General features: G+C 50.5%; 1 protein-coding gene across 1 annotated transcript; it reads left to right on the top strand.

The window, feature by feature from the left end:
* Positions 1 to 944: 944 nt before the first annotated feature.
* trpc1 (transient receptor potential cation channel, subfamily C, member 1) lies at positions 945 to 26,753 on the top strand. Its single transcript, XM_056299411.1, has 12 exons — positions 945 to 1,219; positions 1,800 to 1,901; positions 2,529 to 2,731; positions 3,717 to 3,848; positions 4,102 to 4,297; positions 7,341 to 7,677; positions 12,644 to 12,783; positions 13,073 to 13,222; positions 22,521 to 22,705; positions 22,932 to 23,133; positions 24,525 to 24,719; positions 26,239 to 26,753. The coding sequence occupies exons 1-12, from the start codon at positions 986 to 988 to the stop codon at positions 26,464 to 26,466; spliced, it is 2,304 nt and encodes a 767-aa protein (XP_056155386.1). The 5' UTR covers positions 945 to 985; the 3' UTR covers positions 26,467 to 26,753.
* Positions 26,754 to 27,083: the final 330 nt, after the last annotated feature.

The raw sequence follows: 27,083 nt of genomic DNA, 5'->3' as shown, positions 1-27,083 counted from the left end.
TGGGAAACGGGTTCGTACCCTTGCCCTGACCTATGCCTCGCCACAGTTTTGTCGTGGGGGTCTACAAGAGAGCTCCCTGGGCTTCATGGCTCGGCTTTTGGCCTGACACGTCGTGTGAATCGTGGGACCTTGTATACACAGGTGTGTACCCTCCTAAACTATGTCCAATCAGATCAATATGCCATGACGCCAATCAAGTTGTAGACGCATCTCGGGGATAATTAAAGCAAAGAGGAGGCACCTGAGCACAATCTGGAGTGCCACAGCGAAGGGTCTGAATGGTTAAGACATTTAGAAATTTCAGCTTTTGATTTTTTTAAAATAAATTTGCCAACATTTCTAAAAACATGTCATTATGGGTTGTTGAGTGCAGACTGGTGGGCAACAACAGCAATTTTATCCATTTAAATTAAATCTGCAACGCAATAACGTGTGCAGAAAGTGAGGGGGGTGGGGGGGTGAATACTTTCTGAAGCCCCTTGTGTGCATCAAGCAGGACATCTCTCATAACGGCATTCCAACATTTTTTTATTTTATTTTTTTTACCAGTGAATACCTTGTGCAGCTGCCTACACGAACTTCAGACATTTGCCCACAGGCTTTAGTTATATTTGGTAGACCCTGTGCTCTTTCTCAAAGTTTAGCAGGCCGACTGAGTCACAGGCTTTTTGGTAATCCCGTGGACGAGGAAACCAGCACAAACCAAATGAGAGATGTTCAGACCAGGACCAGTAGGAGGAAAACGTGTCATTGACTCGTTCAGGAACATTGACTAAGCAGGAGAAGCCTGTTATAATGGCCTCTGTGACCATATAAAGTCATCCCTGGTGTGGCCCAGGGACAGACTCTGCCCACTGGATGTTGTTTAATAATGGCTGGGTTGACGGGGGTGCCAGAGTTAGACTAAGTCCACCTTAAAGAAGCCCGTCTCTGCAGCTGTAGCCTTTATTTTTGACGACTTCCGTCTGCATGGAACGCTTTATTGATGCAACAGTACACGTTTGTACCAGCTGACGTCACATCGCCGCGTTGCTGTCTTTCTGTTTCCCGCCGTGGTTGCCCAGGCGACTACTACATGGTGAAGAAGCTGCTGGAGGAGAAACGGCACGGCGAGCTCAACCTCAACTGCATCGACGTCCTGGGCCGAGACGCCGTCACCATCTCCATTGAGAACGAGAACCTGGACATTCTCCAGCTTCTCCTGGAGCATGGCTGCCAGGTAGGAAGCGCGCACGCGCACACGCGCGGGGTTTGAAACGAAACACGCGAAATAACCAAGGCGTGCCAATATGCACAGGACTGTGCAAGAAGAGAAACAGTTTTCTGATCTTTCCCTAATAATTCCAGTCTCCTCGTGCTGTGTATAGAAACTTGGCACAAAAAGTAAGGAAATGTGTGTTTGGTAGATTATTTCTTTGGTGTAACAATGCTTCTTGGTAATAAATCTTATATCAGGCAGCTGATTGTCAGCACCTGGGGTACCAGAGGCTCAAAACAAGAGTCAATAGCAGCAGCAAAATGAGCTGTTTGGCATCGGCAGAGAAGATTTGGCAAATTCTTCATGGGCGCAGCCCACATGCTCAGCTCTGCTGCTCATCCCACAAATGCACGTTCCCTACAAATGTGGCGCCATTTAAAAGGGGAATAAACAGGCTTTCCAGCGGCATAAGATTTACTGCCAAGAAGCACTGTTACAACAAAGAAACAATCTACCAAACACACATTTCCTTACTTTTTGTGCTGAGTATAGAACCAGTATCGTCTGTGGGGTTATAACGCGTTGTGTTTGTTTTGCGCAGGCGACAGACGCCTTGTTGGTGGCCATAGACTCTGAAGTGGTGGGAGCAGTGGACATTCTCCTCAACCATCGGCCCAGGCGATCTTCCAAGCCCTCCATCGCCGTAAGTCTTCTCTCAGCAATGCTAACCAGCCTCCAGGTTTCAACAAACACACCGCAGAGGCGAAGCAGAATAATCTGGGGGCGTCCGGGTGGCGTGGCGGTCTATTCCGTTGCCTACCAGCACGGGGATCGCCGGTTCGAATCCCCGCGTTACCGCCGGCTTGGTCGGGCATCCCTACAATTGGCCGTGTCTGCGGGTGGGGAGCCGGATGTGGGTATGTGTCCTGGTCGCCGCACTAGCGCCTCCTCTGTTCGGGGGGGTGTAGCATGATCCTCCCACGCGCTACAGTCCCCCTGGCGAAACTCCTCACCGTCAGGTGAAAAGAAGAGGCTGGAGACAACCACGTGTATCGGAGGAAGCATGTGGTAGTCTGCAGCCGCCCTCCCCGGATGGGCAGAGGGGGTGGAGCAGAGATCGGGACGGCTCGGAAGAGTGGGGTAATTGGCCGGATACAATTGGGGGGGGGGGGCTAATCTCCCTACGTCATTGAATAGCTTTGTTTGTCGATGATCTCACTCTATATAAGGTGGAGTGTCGTTTGAATTTTATTCGGCAAAAACCCGTTTTGAACGTCCGTTTCAGCGGTAATACCGAGGTGCTTATCGGCCTGTTTCCTTGTTGGGCCAGAAACTGATGCAGCGGATTCAGAATCCGGAGTATTCCACCACCATGGATGTGGCTCCAGTCATCCTGGCCGCCCACAGGAACAACTACGAGATCCTGACCATGTTACTGAAGCAAGACATCTCTCTGCCGCGGCCCCATGCCGTGGGCTGCGAGTGCACCCTCTGCAACGCCAAGAACAAGAAGGACAGCCTGCGTCACTCCAGGTACCCTGCGCCGCATAACTGTAAGACGAGTGTGCGCCTGGTCACGTGATTCTCGCCACCCAACACGTCTGAGGGTCCGCTGTTACGTCTGCGTTGACCTAAGCAAGCCTTCGAAGTGGTCTTTGAAGGGTATACTTACTTGCCACTGTAAAAAAAGAAACGATACATGTGTTGTTTCATGTGACCATCACGTGGGTCCCTGCTCTGATAGGCAGCAACTTTCAAAACGGTTATGAATCATTCAGAGTGCCAATTAAAGAATGTGTTTAAGAAAGGCTCTTGGAAAAAATATAGTCCAGATGGCTGCGGCACGTTGTTATGACGATAGCATCAGCTCTGAATGTTGTGTGACCCCCCTTAACGTCACAGCAGAGATGATTTAGTACCCAGTGCATACCTTTTTGCTGGGTGTTGTTATTCAGACCGTCTCGCTGTAATGCACCGTGGGTGCGTAGTCTCGTAGGACGGGTGGCCCCACCGGGAGTCAGAATACCGAGCCTTGCCGTGGGTGTTAATATTGTCATTTTTTGTAAGTAGTTTTTGACTGAGATTTTTAACAAACAGAGGTGAGAAGCAGGAAGTTGGAGATGATCTTGACTCTTGGTCTCGGGTGTGATTGCGGGCCACTCGAGATGATGTTCTGCTGATCTCCTTCAGAATTACCTCCCACAGCCAAGCTTAACAAATAAGCACACTGCAGGGTTTACCATGAGGCGAAGAACTTTTAGCAGAGAAACCTACAAGATGCCTCCAGAGGCCTGAATGATAGCATCTTGTACACGGTAGCAAAAAATAAAATAAATGCTGTTATCTCCTTCCCCGTCTCCCCTCTTCTCGTCAAACCTCTTTTATTTTTCATCGTTCCATTTCCTGCTCCCCTTATCTCTGGACCGCTTTTGTTGGCCCTCACCTCTCGATTCCCACCCACCCCGTCTCTCTCTCTCTCTCTCTCTCTCTCTCTCTCTCTCTCTCTCTCTCTCTGCAGGTTCCGTCTGGACATCTACAGGTGCCTGGCCAGCCCCTCGCTCATCATGCTGACTGAAGAGGATCCCATACTCAGGGCCTTTGAACTGAGCGCCGACCTCAAGGAGCTCAGCTTGGTGGAGGTGGAGTTCAGGTACTGTACGATAAGCTATGGGCCGTTGTACCGCCTATCCTGTCAAAGACCGTATGTGTCATCTCCAGGTCACATTCAAACTCACATCTACCCACAGAAATGTCTGTGCCTCCATGCAATCACACACACACACACACACAGACACACACACACACAGAGCAAGAGGGATCCCTTTCCAGTCTGAAACAGAAGAATCCTAATCCTTCACGAGGAAAACCAGCACTGTGACTGTGTCTAATTTTCCTCCTTTCAGGAACGACTATGAGGAGCTTGCCAAGCAGTGTAAGATGTTTGCCAAGGACCTGCTGGCCCAGGCCCGAAACTCCAGAGAGCTGGAGGTCATTCTCAACCACACCTCCAGCGAGGATCACGTTGACAAGCGAGGCCTCCTGGAGGAGCGCATGAACCTCAGCAGGCTTAAGCTGGCCATCAAATACAACCAGAAGGAGGTGAGGGAGATCAAACCTGCGGCCTCCATAGTATGCCAGGATCAAAAGAGCCATTGAGTGAAATTACAAACAGTAGCTTTAGCTTTAGCTTTGACAACAAATGGGTCCATTTCTATGCCGCGGCTACACCTGGATTGCACTGTGTGCTGTATCTGTCAAAGCACAGAGTACAAACTCATCCCCTACAGTACACTTTTGAAAAATGTCACTGAACCTTTGTTTTTCTAGGGTAGCCTGGCTAAGCACAGGTTGCAGCAAATGCAGCAATGCCCTGCCTTACACTCATACAGTTGCACATTTCCACACAATACAGACTCGACAATACAGCATAACAACAACACAGCGACAATTTAAAGTTACAGGTCAGGAATACATGGAAGTCGATCTGGGTAGTAGGGGACAATCGGGATGGGGGGGGGGTGCAGCTGCATCAGCAGAAGCATTACACTGAATGGCAAAAACTGATGTTTCGGGGGCGTCTGGGTAGTGTAGCGGTCTATTCTGTCGCCTACCAAAACGAGGATCCCGGTTCGAATCCCCGCGTTACTTCCAGCTTGGTCGGGCATCCCTATAGACACAATTGGCCGTGTCTGCGGGTGGGAAGCCGGATGTGGGTATGTGTACTGGTCGCTACACTAGCGCCTTCTCTGGGCGGTCGGGGCACCTGTTCAGGGGGGAGGGGGAACTGGGGGAATAGCATGATCCTCCCACGTGCTACATCCCCCTGGCAAAACTCCTCACTGTCAGGTGAGAAGCGGCTGGCGACTCCACATCTATCGGGGAGGTATGTGGTAGTCTGCAGCCCTCCCTGGACCAACAGAGGGGGTGGAGCAGCGACTGGCATGGCTCGGAAGAGTGGGGTAATTGGCCAAGTACAATTGGGGGGGGGGGGACAAAAAAAGTTACAGGTCAGGAATGCATGGAAGTCAATCTGGGTAGTAGGTGACAATTGGGATGGGGGGGGGTGCAGCTGCATCAGCAGAGGCATAACACTGGATGGCAAAAACTGATATGTCCTCCAGTTAAACAGCCCTGTCCTTCTTGGCAGGGGCAAAGGCGGTTGCTGTGTGGTGAACACATCGCTAACACTGACCAGGTCAGGGTTCAGCAAGAGTTCCCTGAGCTAAATGTGCCATCAGGCTCAGCATCTGCTCCATACTACTGTGTGGGTTGCTCACTCGAGCTCGGGCTAATTCCGCCGATCATCCCCCACCCTGCATTTTATTACTCAGTGTTTTGATCAGATAAAGAAACATTACACATCATCATCATCATCATAAACATCCACAGACTGTTGGACAGAAACAATCATGCCCGGGCTGAACCATCCATCACTCGCTGTAGTTCATATGAGAGATGCAACATGACATCTGTTATGGAAACTTGCATCCTTGTCTTTGGGAATAAGAGGCAGCAGCGGTCGGAGTCAATCGGCTCGCGGGGCGGGATAGTTGAGGTTGTGGTGTAATTTAAGCTCGGGTGGCTTAGTATAAAGGGTTTGTGTCTATATATCACACAGATTGTTCCCCCAGCATGCAGGAATAAGGACAAGAAGCATGAGAATATCAAAGGCGGTACATCACAATGTTAACCGCTCCCCACTAAGTATTGTTTATTTCCTCTGCCACTCGAGTGTGTTTATGGGGGATTTGATCTCAGAAGACATAAAGAGTAGCACTTAGTCAGCTATTTAAAGTCAAGATGAAATACAATGGTCTCGTTCTTAATTATAATTTCTCAGAAGTTGAAGCGTTACCAAAGGGCTTTTGTGTTGTATTGCAGCAGGATGCACTGTCAGCATATGCTAATGGTGTTGTGCAGACAATGCCACTCTGCATATTAAATGGGTGGGAGACTGTTCAGAATGAGAATGATTGGCTCCTTATGCAGGCTGTAATTACGTTTAAATCCAAAGTGCAGACAGTGCCATGCCGAGAGACAACATCCGGTGAAGACCATACCATCAAAGACCCTTTGCAGGTATTTGCTAAACGAGACTGTCTGTCCTCCACCTAAAAAAAAAAAACGACCCCGTAGGTCGTTTGTACAAGCAGTTTATTGCGACCTATAGTTACGTTTTAAAGTTGAGCGACCTCTAGCGGCCGCGCTGCCAATAGCAATCTTAGTTACCATGCTAGACGGTGAAACAACGCAAAAACGCACTGACTACATATTCTAATGTTGTCAAATTGTTTTTATCACTATTTACTGACTACATACCTTTATTAGCCTGTCTATGAGGCGTTGTAGAAAGGACGTCAACAAGTAGATAAAAACCCACAGTGCACAGAGGCGAAAAGTATCTGTGGCGGATCGCCTGCTCGTTCTACATGAATCCCTTCTGGGGGCACCTGCGTAGCCGAGTGGTTAGAGCACATACCACAGGCTCGCAACCCGAATCCAGCTGGCGACCTTTGTTGAATTTCTTACCCCCCCCCCCCACATTGCCTGTCTGCCTCCACTATCACTATCTAATAAAAGTTTTAAAGGGGCGTCCCGGTAGTGTAGCAGTCTATTCCGTTGCCTACCAACACGGGGATCGCCGGTTCGAATCCCCATGTTACCTCCGGCTTGGTCGGGCGTACAGACAGACACAATTGGCCGTGTCTGCAGGTGGGAAGCTGGATGTGGGTATGTGTCCTGCTTGCTGCACTAGCCACTAGCGCTTCGTCTGGTCGGTCGGGGTGCCTGTTCGGGCGGGGGGGTACTTGGGGGGGGGGGGATAGTGTGATCCTCCCACGCGCTACGTCCCCCTGGTGAAACTCCTCACTGTCGGGTGAAAAGAAGCGGCTGGCGACTCCACATGTATCGGAGGAGGCATGTGGTAGTCTGCAGCCCTCCCCGGATCGGCAGAGGGGGTGGAGCACCAACTGGGGCAGCTCAGAAGAGTGGGGTAATTGGCCGGATACAATTTGGGAGAAAATGGGGGGGGGTTAAATAAACAAAGTGTTAAAAAATAATTTAACCAAAAAAAAAACTTCTGTGTAATCTACATCTACCATAATATGTCACACACCCTGTCACCTACCCCCACCCCCTCCAGTTCGTGGCCCAGTCTAACTGCCAGCAGTTCCTCAACACGGTGTGGTTCGGAGAGACGGCCAGCTACCGGCGCAAGCACACCTGCCTCAAGATCGCCACGGTGCTGAGCGTGGTGGTCCTCTGGCCACTACTGTCCGTGTGCTACCTGCTGGTGCCGCGCTCCCGCGTGGGCCAGATCATCCACACACCCTTCGTCAAGTTCATCATCCACAGCGCCTCGTACCTCACCTTCCTGCTGCTGCTCAACCTCTACTCACTGCTCTACAGCGAGGGCAAGAAGAACACCATGGGCCCCACGCTGGAGATGATCGACTACCTGCTCATCCTCTGGATCATAGGTCAGCCCTTTTTTCTTTTTTCCCCGCCTGTGGTTGATGCTAGATCCAGCGGAGTGTAGGCACGGAAGTAGACGTGATTGGTTGTTGCGTCGGCCAATAGACAGCGCGGAACCTCGAAGCGCGCTGACTGCCAGACCGACAGACAGAGCAATAGTTGGGGCGAATTAAGTTAGCGTTAGCTAGCTAGCGATAGCAATAGCGGTAGGGTTAGGGTTTCAGTACGATCTGGCAGTGTTAAGGTCAGTTGTAAGCTAGCTAGCTAAATGTTTCGGTGCGCATCGTTTGTTTCAAGTCAGTGCGCTTCGAGGTTCCGCGCTGTCTATTGGCCGACGCAACAGCCAATCACAGCTACTTCCGTGCCCACACCCCGTTGGATCTAGCATCAACCCTTTTTTATCTCGAGCTTGGCTGAGACGGCGGTTTGATAAACGGGGGTGGTCCACGCGTGTGCGTGCCTTGTGCGCGTAGAAAAGCCAGTTTGTGTTGTTGTTGTTCCATCCATTAGCCAAACTGCTTAGGAGCCTGTCCCAGCAGTCATTGGGCGGCAGGCGGGAAGACACCCCGGACAGGCCGCCAGGCCATCATAGATTGTGTTGTTGTTGTTGTCGTAAATAGTGCAGCAGTGTCGGACAGTAGAAGGTTCCAGTAATTGCTTCGATAGCCTCCCGGTCGTCTGCGAGCGCACAACGCGCAGCTAAAATAGAATAAGAATGGGATTACGCGGCACAGAATTGAATAAGACAGCAGAGATGCGTTGCGTGGTCGAATGAGGACGAGCCAAGACTCCCACTGCGCCGCAGCCAGAGAGTCCAGTATCCAGTGAGTCCAGCATCCTGTGTCCCTGATCTAATCAGGCACAGCATAACGAACAGCTGTTAGACAACGGCACTGAGAGCCTGGCTGGGCTAGATTGCCTCTGTCAGTGTTGTGTGTAACTGTAGCTCTCCACTGAGGAGCCGCATCACTCTCACTCTCTCACTCTCTCGCACACACAAACTCTCTTGGGATCATGCTCTTTCTCGCTCTCTAATGCACACACGAGTACGCATGCACGCACACACACACACACACACACACACCTTACAATCTTATGTACAGTACACACACACTCGCACAGACAAACTTGCGTTACCGTTGTAAGTCTCTCTCTGACACACGCACACACACATGCACAAACTCTCTTGAGAGCACGCTCTTTTTCTCTCTAATGCACACACGAGCACGCATGCATGCACACGTACACACAGACACACACACTGAGAAAAAAAGCCCCAGATAAAACACTTCATGAACATTGCTTGGTGATGATAAAACAATGCAGAAGCAGAGAGACGGATGCTGGGAGAGAGCAGTGTGTGCAGTTCCACACGCAGCATCCTCCCCAAATAGCCGTAACGAGCGTAACCATACAAACATAAACACACTTACACACAGACACGTGTACACACACTCACCGTCTTGCTCTTTTTCTCTTCCTCTCTCATCAACACATACTTGCACCTACATCCATCCATCCATTATCCAAACTGCGTGTCCTGCTCAGGGTCATGGGGACGCTGGAGCCTATCCTAGCAGTCCCTGTACTTGCACCCACATAACATGTGTAAATATATTGTAGTGAATTCAGGGGGCAGCCGGGAATCCGCCGCAGCCGGGACTCGATCCCGGGTCGCCCGCACCACAGGCGACTGCGCTAACCAGTCAGCGAAAGGGTCCGACCCGTTAGCCAACGGGCTACCCAGGTAGCGTCCAGATTTGGGCCACTTCAGGCAATGATGCAGCACTGATGGCCTTCTTCTGGCCCTGACAAAATGGATGTGAGCCTGAAGTGGCTCATATGTATAATAGCAAACATGGCCCAAATGTGGGCCTTTCTTGGCAACGATGCGGTGCTGTCGGCAACATGTAATCTGGATGTGACCCTGAAGTGGCCCGTGTGGTAAATGGTGAATATGGCCCAAATATCACAACACAAATATGGACCACCTTTGGCAAATACGTATATGGCAAATGTAGCATTGCTATGGCATGGTTCTGGCCCAGATCTGGCAAATAGGAGCGGACTGCCCAAGTGCCATCATTCCACGCGGTGGGTAGGCTGGATGAAGTGTCGGATTTGGGACGGGTCCGGGCCACAGCAATTTTGCTGTCTGGGTAGCGAGTCTAGTCATTCGTGATCGTTACACTACCCCCCTCCTTCTTATCAGCTCCCTCGCGCCCCTGGGCGCATGCACTTCCGATGGCCTCGCGGTCTCACCGTCCCACTTCTGACACCAATGTAGCAAGTTCAGGGGGCAGCCGGGAATCCGCCGCAACTGAGATGCGAACCCGTGTCGCCCGCACCACGGGTGACTACGCTAACCAGTCAGCTAAAGAGTCCGACCCGTTAGCCAACGGGCTAGCGAGTCTAGTCATCTGTGATCGTTACAAAATTAACACACACACACACATATATGTGCGTCCTATCTATCTAGATAAGGCTGCATAGTAACAGTGAGAAATGGAGGAGCCGGCTCTCTTAGGGGAGGTCTCTCTTGCCCTCCCCCTCTGCCAAGAAACCATTAGAATGATCGCTCACTCATCTTAATGGCCCTGCCTACTCATCCCAGATATCCGTCTCCTGGTAGCTGCATCCCCGTCTCTCCCTCAGCAGACACAGTGCATCACACACACGGTCCGTCGGGCCATGTGGCGTTGCTTTTGACGCCGGGTGATGAATCGCGCCAATAAACTGGGGCCTGGCAGGTAATGAAACGATCCACGCAGTTCTCAGAGAAGCGGTCTCACCGATCTATCTACCAATCGTGCTATGCATACGCCAAAATCCAAGTTTGCGCGCAGGTGATACGCCAACCCTTTCTGTTAACTTCTGTGGAGAGCTAATGCGTCCAAATACCACGCATCACCTTGAACGGTCATGACGTCACCAGCGAGGCTCAGTTCGCCCACGAACCCTGACCCTAACCCTAACCCTGGTTGTGGATGCCCGCGCCTCTGGTCAACTGGGCGAACTGAGCCTCGCTGGTGACCCCGTGGCCGTTCAAGGTGATGCATGGCATTTGGACGCACCAGCTCTCCGCAGAAGTTGATGGAAAGGGTTGGCGTATCATCTGCACGCAAAATTGGATTTTGGCGTATGCATAGCACGCGATGTGGGAGTGCAATATCGTGTTTTTTCTGTGCGGATTGGTGAGACCGCTTCTCTGTAACAATGAATAAAGGAGGCAAATTGGATTTTGGCGTATGCATTGCACGCAAAGTGTAATATTGTGTTATTTGTAAGCAGACCGGTGAGACCGGGTTGATTCGCAATTCGTTGCATAAATTGAAAGTTGAGTTCGGTAGCCGAATAGATGCAGAGACGTATCATGCCGTGGGTTTTTGAGGTTTTTTTCCACATCAGGAGGGCCCCCCACTAGAGGGGGAAAGATTCCCTTATAACTCAAGGAGCATTATTCATTCAGGCAAACTATCTCCCTTCAATATTCCGTCTCATTTTGTTGAATATTGGTGCTCCGGGGACCCCACCGCATCAGCAAAGCGCCGGAGATGAGTTTCCATAACAAGCCGCAACGTTTCTAATGATCAGGCTGCTTCTCTGCGAGATGTTGGGAGACCTCAGGCGGATGTTGTCAGGTTGTGAGGGCGAGTCGCTCTTTGAGCACGGGAGCCTGTCGACGTGTGCCTGCAGAAAGCTCTCAGAACTCAAAGAGCAGCATTTCATCCCCTTTAGCTGCCTTTGTTGCATCTTTTCTCCCACGCTCCATCTCTCTCTCTGTCTCTCTCCATCTCTCTCTTACCCCACATCTCCTCTTCTCTCATTTTCTCCACTCTGCTATTTCTCGGAGCAAGATCCCTTGTGTTGATGGAGATATCAGGTGCCATAAGCACATACATACATTGTGTGTGTGTGTGTGTGTGTGTGTGTGTGTGTGTGTGTGTGTGTGCGCCACCTCTCCTCGTCTACCTCATCTATGGGCATATGCACTTTAATCACCACATTCATACTCAAATCCCTCATCTTCATCGTTTAAACCTAAGCTTTCAATACCCAGAATTCAAATGACTGGAACGTATGTCAAACTAAGCCCCCCCTCCCCCCCGTTTCTCCCCAGTTTACTTTGGCCAATTACCCCACTCTTCTGAGCCGTCCCGGTCGCTGCTCCACCCCCTCTGCCGATCCAGGCAGGGCTGCAGACTACCACATGCCTTCTCCAATACATGTGGAGTCGCCAGCCGCTTCTTTTCACCTGACAGTGAGGAGTTTCACCAGGGGGACGTGGTGCGTGGGAGGATCACGCGCCCCGACCGACCAGAGGAGGCGCTAGTGCAGCGACCAGGACACATACCCAAATTTGGCTTCCCTCCCACAGACACGGCCAATTGTGTCTGTAGGGACTCCCGACCAAGCCGGGGGTAACACGGGGATTCGAACCACCGATCCTCGTGTTGGTAGGCAACGGAATAAACCGCCGCACCACCCGGACCCTCTGCCCCAGTACGTGTGAACCTTCTCCTTACTGTGAGGTGGGACCACAGAAAACCTATTGTAACACAGACCGACTCGGTCCAGTCCTGAGTAGAGAACAGAAGAGTGCTCCGCTCTTCATTAGTAGCTTCTGACATGTGCGTGTCGTCAAGTCGAGTTTATTTGAGATGCCGTTACTGCAAAGGGTGATGATGCTCGGACTCCCATGTTGGAAACCAACACGCCTCCAATTCCCACCGCTCACGTAGACTCGGCACATAAATCCTCGGTTTCCTGTGCCTCACACATGCCGGTTTCCCCCCCCCCCCCCCCCCCCGAGGACTCTCTGCAGGATGACTTTCAGCACGACGGCTGAATTTGGAAGAGGTTGTAAAATGTTAGGAATGATGTGAGCGAGAGGGAATGAGTTAAGAGAAATGTATTTTCCATTGGTGTGTGTGGGTGTGTGTGTGTTACGCTAAATTCCTGCTTTCATAGGGATGGTGTGGTCAGACGTGAAACGTCTGTGGTACGAGGGGCTGGAGGACTTTCTGGAAGAATCCAGGAACCAGCTGAGCTTCGTCATGAATTCCCTTTACCTCGCCACATTTGCCCTCAAGATAGTGGCACACAGCAAGGTACCCACACATGATGCACACATGGGGAGAAGGGTTTTTGTTTGGGAAAGATTTTCGGTGCCACAGCAGTTTCGAATATGTATGATAACTTTAAGAAAACTAGATTTGAAGAGCTCTTTCCCAAAACACAATGGCTCCATCTTGGATTGAGTATTCAAACTCATTACTAGGAGTCCACCCCTCAATATTCTACATTTGCAGAGTATCCAGTTTCGTCAGTTTGTCCATCACAGACCGTACCTGTGCTGTATCTCGTGGGTGGGTTTAACTGTGTTTCTATAATCTGCAGTTCAAGAACGTGGCGGACACGGAGAGGAAGAACTGGGATGCCTTCCATCCCATCCTGGTGGCCGAGGGCCTGTTTGCCTTCGCCAACGTTCTCAGCTACCTGCGACTCTTCTTCATGTACACGACCAGCTCCACACTGGGGCCACTGCAGGTGAGAGAGCAGCAGGAGCTCATCCAGAAAACACAACTGTGGTTCTGCAGGTAGTATTATGGGCACAAAAAAAGCATCATTAGGCTTTCCACGAAGACTAAGCCATCAAAAAGAGAAACGAGTCAGAAACCATCACCACTCGCACATGCTGGCTTATTTGCTGCGGTTTCATCATGCAGATATAAACAAAGGAAAGTGGGAGGTGAAAATGGAGATCATCGCCATAATGCGTTAGACTAATTGAAGGCAGTGGGGGTTGGATGGAGTGGGAGATGGACAGGTGGATTGGTGCAGCATCAGCAGTAATGCGGACGTTGTACTGGACCGTTGTGGTGAAGAAGGAGCTGAGCCGGAAGGCAAAGCTCTCAATTTACCAGTCAATCCTCGTTCCAACCCTCACCTTATGGTCATGAGCTTTGGGTAGTGACCGAAAGGGTGAGATCGCGGATACAAGCGGCTGAAATGAGTTTCCTCCGTAGGGTGTCTGGACTCAGCCTTAGAGATAGGGTGAGGAGTTCGGACATCTGGAGGGAGCTCGTAGTAGAGCCGCTGCTCCTTCGCGTCGAAAGGAGCCAGTTGAGGTGGTTCGGGCATCTGATTAGGATGCCTCCTGGGCGCCTTCCTTTGGAGGTTTACCAGGCACGTCCAACTGGGAGGAGACCCAGAACTCACTGGAGGGGACTACATGTCCAATCTGGCCTAGGAACGCCTTTGGATCCCCGAGGAGGAGCTTGAGGGCGTTGCTGGGGAGAGGGACGTCTGGAATGCCCTACTTAGCTTGCTGCCACCGCGACCCGACCCCGGAGAAGCAGCTGATGATGAGATGAGATGAGATAGTTGAAGGCAATCACTCACTGGGGGCTCGTGTGCAAAGTACTCGACCAGTTAGGCAGGCAGACCTGTGCACACTGCAGAAGCTAAAGCCAATGCAGAGCTTTTTCTTTTTCTTTTGTTGCTCCTCATGTTTGTCCTCTTACGCCTACAAACCAGCTGAATTGCATTTCTGCAATAAATATACTAACACTTGCTCATTGTTTGAGTTTGTGTCCCGCTGGGGCCACCCATGCGTAAGTCGTTTGGTTTCTTTCATTGTCCCTTTCTATCACCTTCTCTCAACCCTTACAATCCATCCTTTACCCCTCCACCCACTGCCCTTCTCCCTCTCAGAGAACTGCAAACACTTGTGGAAACACACACACACATAAATACACACAACAACAAAAAAACATACAAAAACACACAAGCCATCACACCAGATGTACTAAGCAGTATGATCACCGTCATCATCATAAGCACAAACATAAGCACGGGGAATTGAAGCAATTGATCAACGTGCTTTGCTGTGGCAGCGTGCTCATAATTGGCTTTAAATGACATCATAAAACTAAGTACCTCAGCAATCATTTTTATTTCCATGTGAAATTGTGATCTGTCATCAAAGCCAATGGGAGCCTTTGAATGGTGAATACGCCTCTCCGCCGTGCCAACGCAGCGCTGCCTCTCTGTCTGACGAGCTCTCGTTCTCCTGCAGGAAGTCCAGTTAAATGCATGTGTAAGTCTCTTAAAGGTGCATGCAACATGTGTGTGTGTGTGTGTGTGTGTGTAAAACGATGCATGTAAGACGCGAAGTGCTTTGTCCACAGAATGTGTGGCAGAGCAGGAAGGGTGTGTGTATTGTTCTTGCATCTCCCCGTCTCCTCCGGGCTCGGCCGGAGTCTGGTTTGAGTATGCTTCCCAGGTTCCTGGAGAACGGGGCGGCCATAGGTGTCCCTTCTTGTCACGTCAGCGGGAGCGGACCTGTCGTGGTGCGTCGTCTCTCCAGCTGGGAGAAAGACCGTTATGCTAGCCAGCCTCCTGCTAATTGCAGTTTGGATGGCGGCTCTTCCACGCTCATACCGCCTCGCTTTGGAGTTGGCTGTGAGTTTGATCATTATTTACTCTCCGCTGCCAACCACAGGTATGCGGTGAGGTCACTCCCGGGGACACCTTCCTGTCATTACGCTGAATGGCTGTTGGTGGCTGGCTCATTACATAGCAAGACTATCCTCCGGATTAGTTTCTGTTCTGTCCTGACTGTCTGCCTCTCTCTCTCTCTCTCTCTCTCTCTCTCTGCCTCTCTCTCTCTCTCTCTCTCTCTCTCTCTCTCTCTCTCTGTCTATCTCTATCTATCTAGCTAGCTCTCGCGCGCTCTCTTTCTTTTGTCTCTTTCAGTCTCCTCTCTCTGTTTCTTTTCTCTCTCTCTCTCTTTCAGTCTCCTCTCTCCCTCTCTCTCTCTTTCAGTCTCCTCTCTCTGTTTCTTTTCTCTCTCTCTCTCTTTCAGTCTCCTCTCTCCCTCTCTCTCTCTTTCAGTCTCCTCTCTCTCTCTCTCTCTCTTTCAGTCTCCTCTCTCCGTTTCTTTTCTCTCTCGCTCTCTCTCTCTGTCTCTTGTTCTCTGTTTCTTTTGCCTCTCTTGCTCTCGCGCTTTCTTTTCTCTCTCTCTCTCTCTGTTTCTTTTGTCTCTCTCTCGCTCTCGCGCTCTCTTCTGTCTCTCTCTCTCTCTCTCTCTGTTTCTTTTCTCTCTCTCTCTCTCTCTCTCTGTTTCTTTTCTCTCTCTCTCTCTCTGTTTCTTTTGTCTCTCTGTTTCTTTTCTCTCTCTCTCTCTGTTTCTTTTCTCTCTCTCTCTCTCTCTCTCTGTTTCTTTTCTCTCTCTCTCTCTGTTTCTTTTCTCTCTCTCTCTCTCTCTCTCTGTTTCTTTTCTCTCTCTCTCTCTCTGTTTCTTTTGTCTCTCTGTTTCTTTTCTCTCTCTCTCTCTCTGTTTCTTTTCTCTCTCTCTCTCTCTGTTTCTTTTGTCTCTCTGTTTCTTTTCTCTCTCTCTCTCTGTTTCTTTTCTCTCTCTCTCTCTCTCTCTGTTTCTTTTCTCTCTCTCTCTCTCTCTCTCTCTGTTTCTTTTCTCTCTCTCTCTCTGTTTCTTTTCTCTCTCTCTCTCTCTCTCTGTTTCTTTTCTCTCTCTCTCTCTCTCTCTCTCTCTCTCTCTGTTTCTTTTCTCTCTCTCTCTCTGTTTCTTTTCTCTCTCTCTCTCTCTCTCTCTCTGTTTCTTTTCTCTCTCTCTCTCTCTCTCTGTTTCTTTTGTCTCTCTCTCGCTCTCGCGCTCTCTTCTGTCTCGCTCTCTCTCTCTCGTTCTCCCTTTCCCTCTTTCTTTTTTTTTTTTTTGCTCGCTCCCTCGCTCTGTGACATCACTGTGTCTGGCCGGGGTGGATGGAAAAGTTATTAGCTTTGGAAATAGATGTGGCTGTGTATTCCTGGCCGCGCTCGCACTCACATGGCAGCCACGCCTCCGGACTGAGGCGCGCGAGCCGGCACATTTCCACACACGCCTCTCCGATGAGCACGGACGTCACTTCAAGCACGCCCCCGTGAGCGTGCGATGCGCGACAAGTGGGTGTACTGTACTCGCGTCGGCGCACAAACACACACAAAATACACGGTAACGCTCGGTGTAGACACGCGCGCGCACACACACACACACACACACACACACACATGCACAAACACACGTTCGTGCACACACGCACACACACAGCGAGTGTGTCAGTGGTTTAGACTGCCTGCACTGTGTGGTTTGCAGTAATGAATGCTCCTGTGATTATTCCGTCCTTCCTGGTGAGGCCAACTCACTCTTTTTAGGGGGGGGGGTGGGGGGGAGCACCCCCTGCTGAGGGGGAAACAGTGACTGAGTGTGTTTCTGCCCTGCCTGTGTGTGTGTGTGTGTGTGTGTGTGTGTGTGTGTGTGTGTGTGTGTGTGTGTGTGTGTGTGTGTGTGTGGCTTGATCACTGATATAAACAAAATGAACTCACTCATGGCCCAGACTTGACCTCACCGACACAGAGTTAATGCACCATAGCCAGTGTACATGTGCATTAGATACACACACACACACACACACACACACACACACACACACACACACACACACACACACACACACACATATATATACATGCAAATACACACACAGGCACACACATATCGCTCCCAAAATGCACTAGTACACCCTCCAGTCGGGGTTAAGAGCTCCTGACCTGCCACATTCCTGTTCTGTTTTTACTGTAGAAGTGCCTACCTGTCAGGCTGGGCAATGTGGGAACACCCTCGGAGCCTAAATCGGACATCTAAAAGGTAGCAGGGGAACACACAAGGGGGTATTGAGACATGACAAGAGCATGAATCAAGCCTAATGGGCTAGCCTGTCTCCCCAAATGAGCGGGACGGGGTTTCGGAGCAAACACACCCCCGGCCGCCGTTCACCTTGACGTACAAGGAGCCCTGGTCATCTCTCATCCTGTACCACAGTGTGTGTGGGTGGGTGGGTGGGTGTGCGCAAGCATACTTGTGGGTGCATTTAAACACCGTCTGAGTGTTAGTTTGTGCACATGTGTGGTCTGACCTCACATTGAGCATCTCTAGATCTTAGCAAACATACAAGCCACGTGTCTAAAATTACAGCGGGCTGGCTCCTAGAAGACACCCAGACTTTTTTTTAACTTTCTCTGTGGCGTCTCCGTGTTTATCCTCCCTCGAAATGGCTCACTTTTTCCACTTGTGCAGGGACTGCCGCTTATCACCTTTATTTGCTTACACAGAGTCCCAGACAGATGACTAACAGGCACATGTGATTTGCCTTTGAGAGCTGGATGTACTGGCCAGAGATAGACTCCCTACCTACCCTACCCCCTGAGTTCATTTCCATCTCACGGTGTGGCTCGGGGGCACAGGGCTTGCACTTCTGCCCCACTGCGTGAAGGTCCTGGGTTCAAATTGGCACTGGGGGATTTGCATGTTCTCCCCAGGCCTGTCGGTGTGCAGCGGCTGTCTGCGTGTTCTCTGCATGTTCTCCCCATGCTCAGGTGGGTTATGTCCCGGCCAGGGTGCTGTCTGTGTGTTCTCTGCATGTTCTCCCCATGCTCAGGTGGGTTATGTCCCAGCCAGGGTGCTTTCTGTGTGTTCTCTGCATGTTCTCCCCATGCTCAGGTGGGTTATGTCCCGGCCAGGGTGCTGTCTGTGTGTTCTCTGCATGTTCTCCCCATGTTCAGGTGGGTTATGTCCCGGCCAGGGTGCTTCCTGTGTGTTCTCTGCATGTTCTCCCCATGCTCAGGTGGGTTATGTCCCAGCCAGGGTGCTGTCTGTGTGTTCTCTGCATGTTCTCCCCGTGCTCAGGTGGGTTATGTCCCAGCCAGGGTGCTGTCTGTGTGTTCTCTGCATGTTCTCCCCATGTTCAGGTGGGTTATGTCCCGGCCAGGGTGCTGTCTGTGTGTTCTCTGCATGTTCTCCCCATGCTCAGGTGGGTTATGTCCCGGCCAGGGTGCTGTCTGTGTGTTCTCTGCATGTTCTCCCCATGCTCAGGTGGGTTATGTCCCAGCCAGGGTGCTTCCTGTGTATTCTCTGCATGTTCTCCCCATGCTCAGGTGGGTTATGTCCCGGCCAGGGTGCTGTCTGTGTGTTCTCTGCATGTTCTCCCCATGCTCAGGTGGGTTATGTCCCGGCCAGGGTGCTGTCTGTGTGTTCTCTGCATGTTCTCCCCATGCTCAGGTGGGTTATGTCCCAGCCAGGGTGCTTCCTGTGTATTCTCTGCATGTTCTCCCCGTGCTCAGATGGGTTATGTCCCGGCCAGGGTGCTTCCTGTGTGTTCTCTGCATGTTCTCCCCATGCTCAGGTGGGTTATGTCCCGGCCAGGGTGCTTCCTGTGTGTTCTCTGCATGTTCTCCCCATGCTCAGGTGGGTTATGTCCCAGCCAGGGTGCTGTCTGTGTGTTCTCTGCATGTTCTCCCCGTGCTCAGGTGGGTTATGTCCCGGCCAGGGTACTTCCTGTGTGTTCTCTGCATGTTCTCCCTGTGCTCAGGTGGGTTATGTCCCGGCCAGGGTGCTTCCTGTGTATTCTCTGCATGTTCTCCCCGTGCTCAGGTGGGTTATGTCCCAGCCAGGGTGCTGTCTGTGTGTTCTCTGCATGTTCTCCCCATGCTCAGGTGGGTTATGTCCCGGCCAGGGTGCTGTCTGTGTGTTCTCTGCATGTTCTCCCCATGTTCAGGTGGGTTATGTCCCAGCCAGGGTGCTGTCTGTGTGTTCTCTGCATGTTCTTCCCATGCTCAGGTGGGTTATGTCCCAGCCAGGGTGCTTCCTGTGTGTTCTCTGCATGTTCTCCCCATGTTCAGGTGGGTTATGTCCCAGCCAGGGTGCTGTCTGTGTGTTCTCTGCATGTTCTCCCCGTGCTCAGGTGGGTTATGTCCCAGCCAGGGTGCTGTCTGTGTGTTCTCTGCATGTTCTTCCCATGCTCAGGTGGGTTATGTCCCAGCCAGGGTACTTCCTGTGTGTTCTCTGCATGTTCTCCCCATGCTCAGGTGGGTTATGTCCCAGCCAGGGTACTTCCTGTGTGTTCTCTGCATGTTCTCCCCGTGCTCAGGTGGGTTATGTCCCAGCCAGGGTGCTTCCTGTGTATTCTCTGCATGTTCTCCCCGTGCTCAGGTGGGTTATGTCCCGACCAGGGTGCTTCCTGTGTATTCTCTGCATGTTCTCCCCATGTTCAGGTGGGTTATGTCCCGGCCAGGGTGCTGTCTGTGTGTTCTCTGCATGTTCTCCCCATGCTCAGGTGGGTTATGTCCCAGCCAGGGTGCTGTCTGTGTGTTCTCTGCATGTTCTCCCCGTGCTCAGGTGGGTTATGTCCCGGCCAGGGCGCTGTCTGTGTGTTCTCTGCATGTTCTCCCCATGCTCAGGTGGGTTATGTCCCGGCCAGGGTGCTGTCTGTGTGTTCTCTGCATGTTCTTCCCATGCTCAGGTGGGTTATGTCCCAGCCAGGGTACTTCCTGTGTGTTCTCTGCATGTTCTCCCCATGCTCAGGTGGGTTATGTCCCAGCCAGGGTACTTCCTGTGTGTTCTCTGCATGTTCTCCCCATGCTCAGGTGGGTTATGTCCCAGCCAGGGTGCTTCCTGTGTATTCTCTGCATGTTCTCCCCGTGCTCAGGTGGGTTATGTCCCGGCCAGGGTGCTTCCTGTGTGTTCTCTGCATGTTCTCCCCGTGCTCAGGTGGGTTATGTCCCGACCAGGGTGCTGTCTGTGTGTTCTCTGCATGTTCTCCCTGTGCTCACATGGGTTTCCTCCAACATCAAAAATAGCCCCCAATAAAAAGAAAAACGTGTTGTCCCTGACCAAGACATGGATATCGACCTGGAATTGGTCCCCGGGCGTGGAAAGAAAGGGCTGCCCACTGCTCCTGGAGGAAGGACAGCACGATGGGAAAAATGCAGAAGGAACATTTCTTCAGCCGCCACTCCCTGCATGTGTGTGTGTGGCTGTAAGATGAAAAAAGTCTCTTCTTGTTGTTCGTCTTGTTTTTTTTCTTCTTGTTCTTCTTTGTCTTCCTCTGCGCTTCTCTTAAGACGGCTAGAATAAAGTTTGTTCTCCGATAAACTGCCGGGCTCTTTTAGAAAGACTTGAGGTATAAATGGATCAAGTTCTGAGCGCCCCTCCAAAGTTACGTTGAGAGCAGCAGGACTCTGACATGTTTTGACGATGAAAAGCAGGGAATCAACAAACGTTGACCTGTGTTCAGAGCGCTGCAAGTCCTCCTCAGATGGATCGTACCGTCTTTCCTCCCGCCATGAGCTGCTCGAAGTGTAATAAACCCAGCTCATAAAGTCTCATTCCTGCTGAAAACATGGAATAAGTCCGAGTGTCTGCAGAAAACCTCTTTCAAAGAAACCTTGCTGGGGGAAGCCTTGGACAGATGCTGTGGGAAAAGCAGATGCTGAGTGCTGACAGATGTTCAGCTGGTGTTGCTACACAACGAGACTCTAACTTTTTGAGACTGTTTTATGACAAACTCGATGGTTTTCCAGTCATTATTCATATTGTGACAATATCCGTATGTAATGTCAGATAAACAGGCTTTTTTATGGGCTTAATTTCATTTGGTGGCTTTCATCCCCCCCCCCCCCCCCGCTTTGGCAAAGTAGATCTCGCGATTGTTTCCAACCTCTGGTCCCGCCCTCTCTGATTCTTATTGGTCAGTGGAACTAGAGGCGACATTGATGAGTTGTGTGCAAGGTGGACGGTTGATGCTAGAGCCAACGGGGTGTAGGCACGGAAGTAGCCGTGATTGGCTGTTGCGTCGGCCAATAGACAGCGCAGAACCTCGAAGCGCACTGCCTTGAAACAAAAGATGCGCACTGAAACATTTAGCTAGCTAGCTTACAACTGACCTTAACATTGCTGGATCCTACTGTAACGATAGCTAACGTTAACGCTGGCTAACATTGGAAATGAGAAAGAGTTTAAACCCTAACCGACAACCAATCACGTCTACTTCCGTGCCTACACCCCGTTGGATCTAGCGTCAACCAAGGTGGAGCGCGCACTGTGTAGGCTCCTAGTAAAAGTCGGTTCCCCACGTTGGGTCGAGAACATTCAAAGTGCCACCTTTCCATAGAAAGCAACACAAATACACAGGAAGTACTTTATTACAGGTCTCACGTGGACATCGGGTGTAAGTCTACTGAACGCTCATTCACCAAGGTCTTCCTCGCTTGGACTTGATAACAGTATTGCCTTTTTCAGTCAATGTATTCTGTTTGTTGGACATTGTGAAGCACCTGTAACTGTGTTTTTGAAAGTAAACTAAATTAAAGTTCAATAGTAGGGCGTCCGGGTGGCGTGGCGGTCTATTCCGTTGCCTACCAACACGGGGATCGCCGGTTCGAATCCCCCGTGTTACTTCCGGTTTGGTCCCCTACAGTTGGCCGTGTCCGCGGGTGGGAAGCCGGATGTGGGGTATGTGTCCTGGTCGCTGCACTAGCGCCTCCTCTGGTCGGTCGGGGCGCCTGTTCGGGGGAACTGGGCGGAATAGCGTGATCCTCCCACGCGCTACGTCCTCCTGGGAAACTCCTCACTGTCAGGTGAAAAGAAGTGGCTGGCGACTCCACATGTGTCGGAGGAAGCATGTGGTAGTCTGCAGCCCTCCCCGGCTTGGCTGAGGGGGTGGAGCAGGGACCGGGATGGCTCGGAAGAGTGGGGTAATTGGACGGGTAACATTGGGGAGAAAAAGGGGAACCCCCCCCTCTACTGAACACTAATTCACCAAGGTCTCCCTTGCCTCGACTTAATAACAGAATAACACTATTGGCTTTTTCAATCTGTTATTTGGATATTGTGAAGCACTTGTAACTGATTTAGAAAGTAGCTTTATAACCAATTTGTGATAATATTAGTATAAAGGCCAGTGTGATAAGAACAGAAAGCAGTAGTCACAGGTCTCTATCATACTCTCCCCAGATCTCTATGGGCCAGATGCTTCAGGAGTTTGGCAAGTTTCTAGGCCTCTTCCTACTAGTGCTGTCCTCCTTCACCATCGGACTGACCCAGCTCTATGGGAAGGACCAGAAAGACCCCGACAAGAGCCCGCCTAGCGACTGCGAGGGCATTTTCTGCCAGCAACAGAGCAACGACGCATTCCACACGTAAGGCACCTACCTCAGCCTTTCGTCACTGCACCGCGGGGATGATGATGAATGTTCACAGGGCATGTCTGGAGATGTTAGATGCCATAATACTGTACAGTCCAAAGACGGGTGTTGTGCAGAGTCACTTTCGAAATTTTGTTGTAAATATTCAATTGATGTTGTCGTGAATCTGAGCGATACCCAGATGGTCGCTGACTTACTGTGAACCCCTTTCTTGTGATAGGTTCATGGGTACCTGTTACGCTTTGTTCTGGTACATCTTCTCCCTGGCGCACGTGGCTCTGTTCGTCACCCGCATCAGCTACACGGAGGAGTTGCGCTCATTCGTGGGGGCCCTGATTGTGGGCACGTACAACATTGTGGTGGTCATTGTCCTGACCAAGTTGCTGGTGGCCATGCTCCACAAAAGCTTCAGACAAATCGCCGTAAGTGTCAATGACTTGAGTGGTAAAGAGTACTGGGCCCGTTCTGAGAATGGTTATTTGCTGCCAGCTTGGAAGCTGTAAACTGTTTTCTTTTTACACGGCTGTTTATATTTGCCCTTGGAAATTCAGCATAAGATGTTGTACAGATCCTGCTGCACCCCCCCCCTCCACCCTGATCTACACATGCTCTGTTTACTTGGAACTGTTTTCGATGAACAGTAAAACAACACATTGTCCAGAACATCTGTCCTTTCAAGGAGGGTTACTCAACATTTGTTTTTATTTTGTTTTAATTATTCTTGAGAATTCTTTAGTTCAGCACAGTGGCTTAGTGGTTGGTGCTGTTAGCACTTCACAGCAACTGGGTTCTGGGTTTGCTCCCAGCCTTTGTTTGTGGTGTTTGAGTGTTTCTCCCTGTGTTAGTATATGTTTCCTCTGGGAGCTCTACTACCTTCTCCCAGTGCATGGTGCATACCGGATGGCGTGGCGGTCTATGGGGATCGCCAGTTCGAATCCCCGCGTTACCTCCAGCTTGGCCAGGCGTCCCTACAGACACAATTGGCCGTGTCTGCGGGTATGTATCCTGGTCACTGCACTAGCGCCTCCCCTGGTCGGTCGGGGCGCCTGTTCGGGGGGGAGGGAAGAGCGTGATACTCCCACGCGCTATGTCCCCCTGGTGAAACTCCTCATTGTCAAGTGAAAAGAAGCGGCTGGCGACTCCACATGTATCGGAGGACGCATGTGGTTGTCTGCAGCCCTCCCTGGATCAGCAGAGGGGGTGGAGCAGCGACCGGGATGGCTCAGAAGAGTGAGGTAATTGGCTGGATACAATTAGGGAGAAAATTCCACAAAAAAAAGACCTGGTGACCTGGGGCCTCATGTATCAATCGTTGCTATGGGCAAATTTGTGCGTACACACTCATTGGATTTTTTAGCCCTGACGTTTGTCTCAGAGACCAGTGTAGAACCTGGGTAACCCCTGAATTTAGACACCGGTTGGCTAACACTGATGTCTTTGCAGTCCTGGGCAATTGCTCGTTGCAAGAGGCAGACAATAGATGTCAGGGGAAGGAATGACAAATAACCATCATGCTTGGTTGCTGTCTGTCAGACAATCTTGAGGGCTAAAAAATCCCATGAGTGTGTACGCACAAATTTGCTCATAGCAACGATTATACATGAGGCCCCAGGAGAATTTATATTGCCCATAGGTGTGTTTAAGCTTTGGCAGCTTGTTCAGAGTGTGTCCTTGCCTTGAATGAATGAATCAGTAAACTAATCAATCAATGAAAAAGAGTATGTAGGATAATTACTATGGTATTCCAGTATATCATAGTATTCCAAGTCACATCATTTCCACATCTTCCTCTGGTCTGTTTGTAATCCTTCAGAATCATGAGGATAAGGAGTGGAAGTTTGCCAGGGCCAAGCTGTGGCTGAGCTATTTTGATGACAAGTGCACCCTGCCACCGCCGTTCAACATTCTCCCCTCCCCGAAGACCGTCTGCTACCTGGTGACCAGCATGAGCAAATGGATCTGCTCGCACACCTCCACGGGCAAGGTGAAGAGACAGAACAGCCTCAAGGTGAGAGAGAGAGAGCGAGAGAGGAGGAAAAACTGGATGATAGTCGGTCCATTCTGATGGGTTTCCTTGCTGGTATGCAGACTAATATCAAAACCAAACAGATTTCTGTTAAGGAATTTGATCATTTTAAGCTAAAGGAAAACCCCGGCATTATTTTTGAATCAAAACCCTATTTTTCTATCTTTAGGCGTCAAACTGATTGATGAGTAGCAGAGTATTTTAAATTGATTCAGTATTGTGCGAGCTAGCGTTAGCTGACTGCTGCATGCCAAACTGCAGTGTAATCCCTTCAGGGCGATAACGCTTGCCAAAAAAATTCTAGGGAAAGAGCACTTTTTTGGCACAAACAGGCACCAAATTTTTTTGAGAAGTGTCTGAAAACACTTCTCATTATGAAAAGGCAATCCTAGTACAGCCAGTCACCACAGTGATAGACCTTTTTTTGTTGCATTTTCTAACTAATACCTCCACTAGTTTGTGCTCCAGTGGATGACGAGAGTCAAGCCTCAAGTACTGATCAGTATGTGCTGGTTTACGGTAAACATCAGCCATCAAATGTCCCCCATCACCAACTGCAATTTCACAGTCTAAGAAGGCCAACCTGTCATGTTTCACATCCTCCCTGGTGGACTTGATGTGGTTGTCCATAGAGTTAATGTGGTCGGTGAAATGTGGTACATCCTGAGATTTAATTTGAACCCAGGTGTCGTCCACAAATCTGAACCAATGGCTAGGTGGTGTCCCTGGACAGGACATCAGAGCCCTCTTTTCCACTTACTCCATATACAAGTCGGCCACTATAGGTGAGAGTGGAGAACCCATAGCACACCCATGCCTCTGCCTATAGTACCGCCCCCTGTATGTGAACCACGTGGACTGAAGACACAGCTTCAGGAGCAGACACACTTTGTCAGTGTTAAGCGTGGTCCTGTTGCTAAGAGTGGGGTCCTTTTACATGCGTTCCTGTTGATGAAGCAGTGCAGGTAGTCCATATGAAATTACAAAATGACCCCACCGTTACCAGTTGGACAAAATGTAAATACCATAGTGAAAGTCTAACACATTCACCTACGGTTGCCCAGTGATTCGTAGGTTGTGGAGAGACATTGTGAGACACTTTTTTTTGCCCCAACATATCCTGGGATTAGTCTGTGTCTCCCTCCAACAACTCACTCTTTACTTGATTACAGAGCAAGACTTCTGCTCCAGGTCAGAAATGGATTGACGTGTATAGAATTCCAGGACTGACATTGTGGCTCAGGCTCTCTGGACTCCTCTCATAACACTGAGAGACTGTCAGTGCCAAAAAAATGCTCTTTATTTGGCGAGCGCTATTGTCTTGAAGGATTACAGTTTGCCTGGGCGCACAGCAGTCGGCTGACGCTTAAAAATTATGTTACCCATCGCTCGGTTTGACTCCAAATGATAGGAGAATACGGCTTAGATTGGAAAAGTTTTCCTGTCACGGCCTCTCACCACAGAAACAGAAGCCTCTCTTCCCCCCTTCTCTTCCTCCCAGGAGTGGAAGAACCTGAAGCAGAAGCGTGACGAGAACTACCAGAAGATCATGTGCTGTCTGGTGCATCGCTACCTGACCTCCACTCGCCAGAAGATGCAGAGCACGGACCAGGCCACAGTAGAGAACCTCAACGACCTGCGGCAGGACCTCTCCAAGTTTCGCAACGAGATGCGGGACCTGCTGGGCTTCCGCACCTCCAAGTACGCCATGTTCTACCCCAGGAGCTAGAGACTTGGAATAACCTCCCCTGACCTCTTGCCCCAAACCCCAACCGTTGATCCTCTCCCTTGTCATGTATCTGGGACGCCATCTGACCCAAGCATGTCTGCAAACTCTCTCTACCCTCTGAGTCACAGAGGTGACTTTTAACATAGATATTCTGCACCGAAGCCTCCTGACTCACCCCACCACCACTACCACCACCACCCCCACCTCCCCAAGTAATACGCAGTCAACTTGTTTTGTAAAGGGAGAGAGAAAAAAAGTCTTTCTTTTCAATGAAAGATGGAAGAGACTAATAAATATTTAAGAAAGATTTTGCAGTCTGTCGCCTTTGTTGCCTCGATGAAAGAAAAAAAAAAGCTTGCTTTGTTAAAATGCCAAACGCCGCATTCATTATCCGCATATTTCTCTCCCCGAAAGCGATAGGTTTATGCAAACCGGACACGGCCAACTATGAAAGCCCAGTGGTCCGAATCCATTTGAGGGTCACATTACACACACCTGACCTGGCCTCACGCTTAGCGAAGCACGACAGGCCCGGTTACTTTTAGATGAACGGCTCAAATATGTGCTCTGCTCTTCGCTGTCCAGGTGGATGTGCTTGTACTGATATGGACGGATGT

This window comes from Lampris incognitus, chromosome 19 (genome assembly GCF_029633865.1).
Source record: "Lampris incognitus isolate fLamInc1 chromosome 19, fLamInc1.hap2, whole genome shotgun sequence".
Classification (NCBI taxonomy): Eukaryota; Metazoa; Chordata; class Actinopteri; order Lampriformes; family Lampridae; genus Lampris; species Lampris incognitus.
Note: the sequence above shows the minus strand (reverse complement) of the source record. Positions and strands in the feature narration are given on the sequence as shown.